Source organism: Oncorhynchus nerka, linkage group LG5 (assembly GCF_034236695.1).
Source record: "Oncorhynchus nerka isolate Pitt River linkage group LG5, Oner_Uvic_2.0, whole genome shotgun sequence".
Classification (NCBI taxonomy): domain Eukaryota; kingdom Metazoa; phylum Chordata; class Actinopteri; order Salmoniformes; family Salmonidae; genus Oncorhynchus; species Oncorhynchus nerka.
In genome coordinates, this window is record NC_088400.1 from 30,017,816 (window position 1) to 30,029,583 (window position 11,768).

General features: G+C 41.4%; 2 protein-coding genes across 4 annotated transcripts; both read right to left on the minus strand.

Annotated features, from left to right (window-relative positions):
• Positions 1 to 4,179: 4,179 nt before the first annotated feature.
• nme5 (NME/NM23 family member 5) lies at positions 4,180 to 7,212 on the minus strand. 3 transcript variants are annotated; one of them, XM_029659549.2, is made up of 6 exons: positions 6,481 to 7,212; positions 5,892 to 6,057; positions 5,353 to 5,558; positions 4,902 to 5,002; positions 4,507 to 4,625; positions 4,180 to 4,372 (listed from the first exon to the last, which is right to left on the minus strand). In XM_029659549.2, exons 1-6 carry the CDS (start codon positions 6,498 to 6,500, stop codon positions 4,289 to 4,291), a joined length of 696 nt encoding a protein of 231 aa, XP_029515409.1. In that variant the 5' UTR covers positions 6,501 to 7,212; the 3' UTR covers positions 4,180 to 4,288. The 3 variants fall into 3 exon arrangements, with proteins under 3 accessions (XP_029515409.1, XP_029515411.1, XP_029515408.1); XM_029659551.2 differs by lacking the exon at positions 5,892 to 6,057; XM_029659548.2 differs by lacking the exon at positions 6,481 to 7,212 and having other exon boundaries at positions 5,892 to 6,453.
• Positions 7,213 to 7,309: 97 nt separating this feature from the next.
• rack1 (receptor for activated C kinase 1) lies at positions 7,310 to 11,168 on the minus strand. The gene is made up of 7 exons (XM_029659547.2): positions 10,955 to 11,168; positions 10,118 to 10,289; positions 9,407 to 9,650; positions 8,969 to 9,079; positions 8,389 to 8,529; positions 7,744 to 7,854; positions 7,310 to 7,423 (listed from the first exon to the last, which is right to left on the minus strand). The coding sequence occupies exons 1-7, from the start codon at positions 11,061 to 11,063 to the stop codon at positions 7,358 to 7,360; spliced, it is 954 nt and encodes a 317-aa protein (XP_029515407.1). The 5' UTR covers positions 11,064 to 11,168; the 3' UTR covers positions 7,310 to 7,357.
• Positions 11,169 to 11,768: the final 600 nt, after the last annotated feature.

The following is an 11,768-nucleotide window of genomic DNA, read 5'->3' on the forward strand; positions in this document are numbered from 1 at the left end:
TCCAAAGCTGTCAATCATGGCCACGGCCAATTATATACCTCAGTTCATTTTCACTTTAAGTGTACACGCCCACTACACATTAGAACTTTCAGTACCTTTTCCGCTGGGTACATTCTTTTTTAATGTATTTTTATTTAACCTTTAACTATTCTTGAATGAACAAGCCTTCAAACTACACTGAACAAAAATATAAACGGAACAATTTCTACTTTTTTTCTGAGTTACAGTTCATATACGGAAATAAGGGAATTAAAATAAATTCATTTGGCCCTGATCTATGGGTTTCACATGACTGGGCAGGGGTGCAACCATGAGTGGGCCTTGGAGGGCAGAGGCCCACCCACTGAGGTGCGAGGCCCAGACAATCAGAATGATCCCCCCCCATAAAACAGCTTTATTACAGAGAGAATAATCAGCACCCCCTCAGACGATCCCTCATGTGAAGAAGCTGAATGTGGAGGACCTGAGCTGGCGTGGTTAAACATGGTCTGCGGTTGTGAGGTCTGTTGGACATACTGCCAAATTCTCTAAAACGACACTGGAGGAAGCTTATGTTAGAGAAATCAATATTACCTTCTCGGAGAAAAGTTCTGGTTGACAATCCTGCAGTCAGCATCTCAAGTCCACGCTCTCTCAAAACTTGAGACATCTGTGGCATTGTGTTGTGTGACAAAACTGCACATTTTCAAGCGGCCTTTTATTGTCCCAGTACAAGGTGCACCTGTGTAATGATCATGCTGTTTAATCATCTTCTTGATATGTCATACCTGTCAGTTGGATGGATTATCTTGGCAAAGGAGAAATGCTCACTAATAGGGATGTAAACAAATTTGAGAGAAATAAGCATTTCGTGCATATGGAAAATGTCTGGGATTCTTTTTCTTCAGTGCATGAAACATGGGACCAACACTTTACATGTTGCATTTATATTTTTCAAATTGTCAGGATTTGGAAAAGGCCACATGTTGCTTCTTAAATTCCATAACTGGAAGAGCCTTTTTCTACATTTCAGTTTGACAATATGATACATAATATAAAGAAAAGTTATTAAGCAATAAGGCCAGAGGGGGTGTGGTATATGGCCAATATACCGCGGCTAAGTGCTGTTCTTAAGCACGACGCAACACGGAGTGCCTATATACAGACATTAGCCGTGGTATATTGCCCATATACCACAAATTCCAGAGGTGCCTTATTACTGTTATAAACTGGTTATCAATGTAATTAGAGCAGTAAAAATAAAGTTTTGTCATACCCATGATATATACGGTCTATTGTAAACTGGTTGCTTTGAGATCCTGATTGCTGATTGGCTGACAGCTGTGGTATATCAAACCGTATACCACAGGTATGACAAAATATTTATTTATACCGCTTTAATTACATTGGTAACCAGTTTAAAATAGCAATAAGGCACCTCGGAGGTTTGTGGTATATTGGCCATATACCACACCCCCTCAAGCGTTATTGATTAAATATAAACACGTCTGTCAGCCAATCAGCATTCAGGGATCGAACCACCCAGTTTATTATAGTAATATAAACCAATCTCTATGTTATGACAGTATTATATGAACAGTTTACAGACTGTGCAATGCAATCAGTGAAAGCAATTACAACAGGTAACTGCCAAAATAACAGAAATACTTGAGCTGGTGCTTTCACACAGGTGTGGTTCCTGAGTTAATTAAGCAATTAACATCACATCATGCCTAGGGTCATGTAATAACATGTTGGGCAGGCCATTATTTTTACAACCATGGGCATGCTCCCATCCACAGGGAACAAGTGGTCACTGAATGGTTTGATGAGCATAAAAACAATGTAAACCATATGCCATGGCAGTCTCAGGCACCAGATATCAACCCAATTAACTAACTATGGGAGATTCTGGAGCAGTGCCTGAGACAGCTAGTGTTTTTCACCACCATCAATGAAACACCAAATTATGGATTTTTTTTGTGTAAGAATGTCACATCCCTCCAATAGAGTTCCAGACACTTCTAAAATCTATGCCAAGGTGCATTGAAGCTGTTCTGGCTAGAGGTCGACCGATTAATTAGGGCCGATTTCAAGTTTTCAGAACAATCGGTAATCTGCATTTTTGGAATGCCGATTATGGCTGATTACGTTGCATTCCACAAAGAAACTGCGGGGCAGGCTGACCACCTGTTACGCGAGTGCAGCAAGGAGCCAAGGTACGTTGCTAGCTAGCATTAAACTTATCTTATAAAAAACAATCAATCTTCACATAATCACTAGTTAACTATGGTTGATGATATTACTAGGTCAACTAGCTTGTCCTGCTTTGCATATAATCAATGCGGTGCCTGTTAATTTATCATCGAATCACAGTTTACTTTGCCAAACGAGTGATGATTTAACAAAAGCACAATCATTGCACGAATGTACCTAACCATAAACATCAATGCCTTTCTTAAAATCAATACACATAAGTATATATTTTTTAAACCTGCATATTTAGTTAAAATAAACTCATGTTAGCAGGCAATATTAACTAGGGAAATTCTCTTGCGTTCATTGCACGCAGAGTCAGGGTATATGCAACAGTTTGGGCCGCCTGGCTCGTTGCGAACTAATTTGCCAGAATTTTACATAATTATGACATGACATTGAAGGTTGTGCAATGTTTAGACTTAGGGTATTTCTATTTAGACTTAGGGTTGCCACCCGTTTGATAAAATACGGAACGGTTCCATATTTCACTGAAAGAATAAACGTTTTGTTTTTCGAAATGATAGTTTCTGGATTTTACCATATTAAGGACCTAAGGCTCGTATTTCTGTGTGTTTATTATATTATAATTAAGTCTATGATTTGATATTTGATAGAATAGTCTGACTGAGCGGTGGTAGGCAGCAGAAGGCTCGTAAACATTCATTCAAACTTTACTGCGTTTGCCAGCAGCTCTTAGCAATGCTTGAAGCATGACTTCAAGCCTATCAAATCCTGAGATTAGGCTGGCAATACTAAAGTGCCTATTAGAACATCCAATAGTCAAAGGTATATGAAATACAACTGGTATAGAGAGAAATAGTTGACGCGTCATAATTCCTATAATAACTACAATCGAAAACTTCTTAACTGGGAATATTGAACCACCAGTTTTCATATGTTCTGAGCAAGGAATTTAACATTAGCTTTTTTACATGGCACATATTACAATTTTACTTTCTTCTCCAACACTGTGTTTTTGCAATATTTAAACCAAATTGAGCATGTTTCATTATTTATTTGAGACTAAATAGATTTTATTTATGCATTATATTAAGTTAGTGTTCATTCAGTATTGTTGTAAATGTCATTATTACATATATATATGTAATAATAACATTTCTATATATATATATATATATATATATAAAAATGTGCCAATTAATCGGTATCAGCCTTTTTTTGTCCTCCAATAATCGGTATTGGCGTTGAAAAATCTGGTTCTGGCTCGTGGTGGACCAACGCCACAGGAGGTTGCTGAGTGGAGGGCGGCTAAAAATAATGGCTGGAATGGAGTGAATGTGCTTTGTAGTTCCATTCCATTGATAATATTCCATCCATTACTATGCACCCGTCCTCCCCAATTAAGGCGACACCAGCCGCCTGTGCCCAATGCCCTATTAAAGGCCCAGTGTAGTCAAAATTGTGATTGACCTGTGTTTTATATTTCCACACTTTGAGGTTGGAATAATACTGTGAAAATGAGAATGCCCTTTTAGTGTAAGAACTGTTTGACCAGGTAAATTAGTTGATAGACCAATAAGAGTTGTCTGCCAATAACAGCTAGTTTTCAATTTTCCCCTCCCACTCAGACCACTCCCAGCAGAATTCTTGCTTGAGGAATTGCTCTAAGTTGCTATTTGTTTATTTTTGACCATTTTCATTCCAAATATTCACAGTAAGGTACCTAATTGTTACCCAGAAATGATTTGATAGAGATAAAAAATAAAATAAAAAGAGTCTGCATTGGGCCTTTAAAACACCAGGTTGGTGTTTCCTTTATCTTGGCAGTTACCTGAAGGTAGTGATTGAATGTTGATAAACACCCTGAAACATTTAAAGAAATTAACCCCATAAATGGTCAGCTAAACACTGCAGTTCTTATTATGTACACCATCATATTGTTAAGCAATCCTCCCCTCCCAAAATGAAAGAGAAAATTGGTTCCGGTTGTCAAAATATCATTCTTTATTTCATCACAGGATTTTATGTAACAGTTTCTTGAACATGGATTTAACTGGTAAAGGCAGATGGTGTTTTCCGGTGTCTGTGTTTATGCTGCTTCCTCCCCTGTTGCCCCATCAAATATTTGAGGTTTGTTGGGATTATTTCTGACCAGCCAATCTGCCAACCAAGTCTTCGGGGGGGGGGAAAAACCCCCACAAATAACTGAATTAGTTGATTCAGATGAAAAAAAGCAAATGTAACGTGTACTAATGTTCATAGTGCATATTTGACTGCCCACATTTGTCATTCCACCCTGATACTTACAAAGGGGTCGACAGGCTTCTGTTTGCAGAGCTCAGTGAGTCCGCTGAGCAGCGTGGGGCTCACAAACCTGCCCAGGTAGTCTTTGGCTGCCTCTCCCATGGGGATGGGCTCAATCACAGCTGGACAAAGAGAGGGAGGGACCGACACACGGGTGTATCAGAGAGGAAATCAAAAGGGTATAACACACACTGAGCAGAGAGGAAACTCCCTCCAACTTATATTTAACTGTTGTACTGTCTGTGTGTGTGTATGACACTCCATGCACTATAACTCAGGTTGTCATTGTCAATGTAAGAACTTGTATTAAATGGATTACCTTCGATAAAATAAAAGTAGTCACAGGTGCTGAAGAAAAGTAAATATTCAATGTGTGTGTGTGTGTGTGTTTAACTCACAGTTGGGAAACATGAACTTGATCTCTCTCTCGGCTGAGGAGAATGAGTCGCTGCCGTGCACTGCATTCCTCAGGTCAGAGGTGCCGTACTTGGCTCGCAGACTTGGGGAGAGATACAAGATGCACATGTTAGCTTACAGTAGAAGTGCTGAGTCATACAGGGAACACATACAGTATTGTGTAGTACACATACAGTATTGATCGAGCACATGTACAATCACTCTGTACTGGTATGCATATATGCAGTCGGTAGGCATTAGTAATAAAAGAACTAGGCCTACCGGTATTTGAACTGGATGGACAACATTTTTAAGAGCATTGGACCAGTAACCAAAAGGTTGCTGGTTTGAATCCCAGAGCAGACTAGATGGAAAATCTGTCACTGTGCCCTTGAGCAATGCAGCTACTTGCAGCTCTGACCTATCTGTACAATCCTCTTCCTTCTGACTGACCATTCTGGGTGAGTCTCCCTGGCCTTGGTGCAGTTAACAGGTCCTATGATAGTCCTCCAGTGGGCGATAGCCTGGTCTCTGGCCAGAGCCAGGGCGATGATGGGTCCAGAGCTCATGAAGGCCGTTAGGCTGGGGAAGAACAGCTTCCCATACTGCTCAGCATAGAAGTCACTGCACTGCTCCGGACTCAGCTGCAGCTTCCGTTTCTGTCAAAGAGCAGTTACACAGACACACATTGTCACATACAGCAACGAATGACAAGTGTACACGGCAGACGTTGACCCTGCATGATCACGACTGGGGATCTACCTAACGCACCACACCCAATAATCCAATCAATCAAGTTTGTTTTGCCTAAGTCCTCCATCTATGCCCTTTGGCTGATTACTCTTTTCTACTCATTTTCAATAGTAACCTCTGCTCTGGCCAGAGGAAGAGTACCCAAGAGAAAGTACACCCTCTTTGTATTTACACATTGAGTCACACAAACTGCTTGCCAGCTGGATGGTCACTGCATGTCTCAAACAGTTAACACCAACCTGTAAAATTGTGAACCCAGATCGGAGAATGATGTCCTCAATCTCCTCAGCTTGGTGTATAGCATCAGGTTTGATCAACGCGAGAGTTCTCTCCACATAAATTCGAGGAGAATGCATCTGATTCTTTGGAGTTTCATAATCCATAACGTTTGCGCTTGTAAACAATCTTGACAAAATCAAAACATGGATAGGGGACGTTGGAATTAACTTGAACACTTTGCAATAGCTGGATTTGAATCTGTTAAAAGGTCCAATCAAAACATTGTTTATTGTCTGAAGCTGACAGTCTGGCTTAGTTGTAGCCCAACCAGCCCCAACGCAAGATGGCGCCATTATTCATTTTAAAATGACCAACGACGTAATAGTAACAGCGTCATCTTGGGCTAGGTTTGGCTCAATGTCAAAACCTGGCAGTCTGATGCTAACGTTAGCTAGCCAATTTAGCTACATACCGTATGTTAAATTCTAAATGGGATAAGGACGCTTGGCAAGTTAACAAGCGCTCAAAGCAGAAACATCAGCCTGAGGAGAAAAGTTACCTATGTTAAATGTAAAAAAAAAAAAAAACAACCCTGCTTGATATACAAACCTTTTCAGAGGCAAGTTCATTCACATCGACGTCGTTCGCATTGTTGCTAGGATACCAGGATACCCTTCTACGGGAAAGGATTTGGACAACTTTCATAAGTCCGAGGAGAAACAGGCCATGCCTAGACTTGACAGTTCATGCAGTTTAATATTCAGTTTTATCATGGAATTCCGAACGCGCCATGCACCTACACTTAAGTGTCCGGATTCCTTTCTCCTGCGCTATATTCAAAATATGATAAACTGATGGCAGTAGCCAACTAACCCAGCAAGTAGCTCTAAAGAGATAGCAAACTGGTTAGCGAAACAAAATTGTTTTTCTAAATACTAGCGAGCATGATGCCAGCAAACAAGTTCCTCACAGGTAGGTATTTCCTAACATTATGAACAGGTGCCCCATTCCAAGTTCGAGACAGGTGGGAGGAGTGCTGATGACGTAGCCAACTGCATGCGTTTCTGGTAGGCAGAATCCCCAGACCACCTCCGGAAGTGGTCAGCTAGATCTGAACACAGACCACAAAGCGACTTGTGCGTCTAGACCAGTCTTTTCAATGCGATCCTAGAATTCTGATAGCCTAAGTCGCATGTAAGTGTAAAGCATAGACACGACCAAAGGCTCAGCATAACTACCATGAATGTGTGGATAGTGACCAATGATTTATACAGTATTTACAGTAAGAAGTTTGACAAAATGAGCCAGATGAAGTTACCAATCTTATGAACTATATCCCAGGTTGTCCAAATTTGTTGCAGCCAATACAGAACCAAAACCCAGTTATTACAAAATATAAACATGCCTGCATCAAATTGTACAAACGATTTCAACAAAGTTAATTTAAAACTGTATTTTATTCATCACTGAATCTGTGAAAAGGTCCTTATCGGGTTCCGATGGTAACCTGCCACACTCTGATCAGGTTATCGGTGTAGCCAGCAAACAGGGTCTGTTGAGAGATAAGAAACTATGAAAATGCAAAACTAAAAAGATACGAAAATTAATCAAGAGTATGTGTTTTTAACCATTCCAAGTGTTAAGGGACATGAATATGTCGTCGTTCCTGTACCCATCATTATTGCAGGACTTGTCGTCAGAGCCTAAGCTCAGGCAAGAAATGTCACTTTATAATCACAGGGCAAGGCTAAAAATAAATCCAACTGACACATCTTTCTAAGAACAGACTGAAGTAACATGGCCCTGTTCTAGAAGTCCACCCAGGGTTCTAATAAAGTTCTGTGGGAAGTGATGCAAATGGACATATCATACCTGTCCGTCAGCAGACCAGGCCAGAGAGGTGCACTGTGGGGGCTCGGCCTTGCTGTTGGTGCTGATCACCTCCTGTCTTAGCTCATCCACAATGATCTTACCCTCCAGATCCTGAAGGGAGGAGAGATTAACATGACAACAGAATTGATGGAGGCATGGGTTTGGACCAACTCCTATTTAAACAACGTGAACATGGTAATCACATTCTCAGATCCGAAAATCCAGATGTTACAGAAATGACAGTTAGCAGAGCTCAGAAACAGCCTCTTTATCATCATAGACATAAGATGGCATTGGAATTTCCATCATCGCCCCTTGACAAAGTATGAATAGAGACAACACCAAACTCTTTATCTATGCATAATCACTTTACCCCTACCTACATGTACAAATGACCTTGACTAACCTGTACTCCCACACATCGACTCAGTACCCCTGTACATAGCCTCATTAGTGTTAGTTTATTTAGGAAACATTTTCTTAACTAACAATGCAGTTAAGAATATAGAGTTATGGGCTTGTAAATAAGCATTTCATGTTAAGGTCTATCTATACCGGTTGTATTCGGCACACGTGACAAATAAAATAAAATTAGATTTGAACAGCACCATCAGTGCTGATGTGTTCTGGGAGTTGGAGTCTTACCCAGATCTTGATGCTTGGGCCGGTGGCGGCGCAGAGCCAGTATCGGTTGGGGCTGAAGCAGAGGGCGTTGATATTGTCACCACTATCTAGGGTGTACAGGTGCTTGCCCTCATTGAGGTCCCACAGCATGGCCTGACCGTCCTATAGGAGGAGAGAATGGGGCTCAGGGTCAAAGGTCTGCCAAATGGTAGGTGCAAATTAAACATGCATGCTAGCTTTAAATGGTAACTGACATGCAATCAAGTATCGAGTCCATGGTCATTCATTGGGGAGACACGCCATCAACAAGAGCCCTAAATGACAAATCTCAGTGGACAGGTGTGAATGAACGCTCGAAAGTGCTGGTTTCGTTCAGAAACAGCCTCTTTATCATCATAGTGAAACAGAGAATGAGAATCCATCATTACTTTGAAACCAGCACATTTCTCTCTGCTACTTCTCAATTACTCCAATTCATCATACCACTGAACAGTGCATCAATTTAACCTGGTCACATTGACCAAGGCAAGGGTAGAACTGTTGGTGAACTGTTTAAATCTATATTGTAATAGTAAATATTGGTAAAATGCTTTCATCATACCTTTCCACCAGAAGCGCAGAGGGAGCCATCGGGAGAGACGGTCACTGTGTTCAGGTAGCCAGTGTGGCCAATGTGGTTAGTCTTCAGCTTGCAGTTGGCCAGGTTCCACACCTAGAAACAGAAAGGGGTGGGGGAGACCGCATGTCAGGGTACATTAAGGAAAATGTAGTCTAGGTGTTTCAACCATTAAGTGTTACAAACATTGGATGAATGTGCAGTCTAGGTCCAGTACCCATCATCATTGCAGGACTTGTCAGATCCGAGGCTCAGGTGATAAAACTTAACATCGTAGTCATAGGGCAAGAAAGCACTATTTATCCTTAAAGCTTGATTTTACTACATCTACAGCAACCAAACCCCTCCTTAAGTACCTAAAAATCTCAGCTTAGTTCAATAAGGAACACATCTCACTATCCTAGTGAGTCACAAGTGATGTACCTTGACCATCTTGTCCCAACCACAGGATACAATGATGGGGTTGCTGCTGTTGGGGGAGAAGCGCACGCAGGACACCCACTCAGAGTGACTCTCATCCTGGATGGTGTACTTGCAGACTCCAAGGGTGTTCCACAGCTTGATGGTCTTGTCCCGGGAACCAGACACGATCTGGCGGTTGTCAGCAGAGAAAGCCACGCTCAGGACGTCCTTGGTGTGACCCACAAAGCGGCGGGTGGTGGTACCACTGGAAGGTAGAGGACAGTTGTGTAAAGGCCCATGCTACAGATGACTAATAACATCTAATGGTGTTGTTCAAGTCAACACTAGATTAACTTAGGCAGCACATTACATACATACATATATAGCCATGTCTAATCTTTCACAGGTAAGAGCAGGTTGCGTTCAGAAACAGCCTCTTTATCATCACAGAGATACAGTTGGCATTGGAAGTTTCATCACCACGTTGGAACCAGCATTTGGACTCTCTGTCTACCTACAGAGGGTTTTGTTCCAACTCCGCAGTAACAAATTATAAACTAATCCTGGTCTATAGTTTAGACCAAAATCATTTGAATCAGCGGTTAAACAACTAGAAAAACTGCCTGCACACAATGTAGCCCTCAGGGACAGGAATGACCCATGTGTTGTTCAGGGAAAACCCTAAATTAAGTTGAACCATCACCCCACCAACCCTCCCGTCTCTAGACTCACGTGGTGAGGTCCCACAGACGGAGGGTTCCATCCCAGGACCCAGACAGAGCGAACTGTCCGTCTGAGGAGATGACAACGTCACTCACAAAGTGAGAGTGTCCCTTTAGGGCGCGTTGGGGGATGCCATAGTTGGTCTCATCACGGGTCAACTTCCACATGATGATAGACTTGTCTGGAAAAAAATAATAATGCTGATTAAGTCATTAAACGGGAGCGAAAACAGTTTAACAGGGGTTAGTGTCTTTAGAGGTAGTGTTGTTATTTTCAAAACTATAGGTAGGCCTAACTAGTTGGCTAACGTAACAGGATGTTGATAGAAGCAGCAAGCGCATAACCATTTCAATTGTACTACTAGGTAACGTTAGCCATGTATGAAAAGCTAGCCAAGTAGATACCTAGCCAGCCGACTACCGGTATGTTGCCTTCACTGACAGCCACGTAAATTCATACAAGTTTCAATCAGGAACATGTCATCGGTTTCTATGTTAGTTACAATTAGAATAGCAGGTCTAGAAACGCAGGTTTCATAAAATGGTCTCCTGAACATTTTTGCCACTTGGCGGTGCACGTGGATGTCAGCAAAGTTGACGTTTGCTGCCAAGGGCTAGCTAGCTAGTAGTCGGACAGAAAACTTAGTTGGAGAGCAGTTTATCCACAAGCCATCATGTTTTTGAAGCACAACTTGCTTAGTACAATGTGCCGCCTAAATTGATCTCACTTTATATGACTCAGACTGTTCAAGCATTCGCGACTACACTTCAATTTAAACAACCCAAGGCTAACATGCTAGGTGTTAGCCATATTGTCGTCCATCGTAGCGGGCGGAGAAGCGCTTACCTCGGGATGCAGACAGAATCATATCAGGAAACTGAGGGGTAGTGGCGATCTGCGTGACCCAACCATTATGCCCCTTTAGGGTCCCCCTTACTGTCATCTGCTCGGTCATTTTGGCGACGTTTTAGTGTGCCTTTTTTAAGGATGGATTTAGATTAGTTTGAGGGCTAGGTTTCCCTAGATCCTCTCACATTTAGGCACAGAGAAAGAGGAAGTTCTGACCCGGATGCAGAACATTTGAGGGGTCGATCGCGCGCAGAGTACACTGGGAGAACAGTTCCAACCCCTTCCTGCCCGTGTGCTGATTTGAGTTTTTACCTGGATTGTACTGTTCATGTGAAACAGTAGTATAATAATATTATTTGCAAGGTTGAAGAGACCATTACAAAGCTATAATTTAAAGCATATTGTCAATGTTTTTACATATCAAATCACATGAAATGTATGCATTTATCATTTTTTTTAATAACACATCATTTGAATAGGTATAAATCATTGAAAGTAGCAATCTTGATATGGATGGTGATAATCCCAAAAACTGATCCCAAAAATGTATTACAGTTACATAAATGTAAAGGCTGTAAAGGTGTGACATGAAATAGGCAATCAGCAACTATCAGGGCTCAACAGTGAGACCAGGTGCTTTTACACCTGCATTGTTTGCTGTTTGGGGTTTTAGGCTGGGTTTCTGTACAGCACTTTGAGATATCAGCTGATGTACAAAGGGCTATATAAATACATTTGATTTGATTTGATTTACTTGTGTATGCCAAAAATATTTTGCTAAGCTACCTGCTATTTTAATTTAGGAGCACCA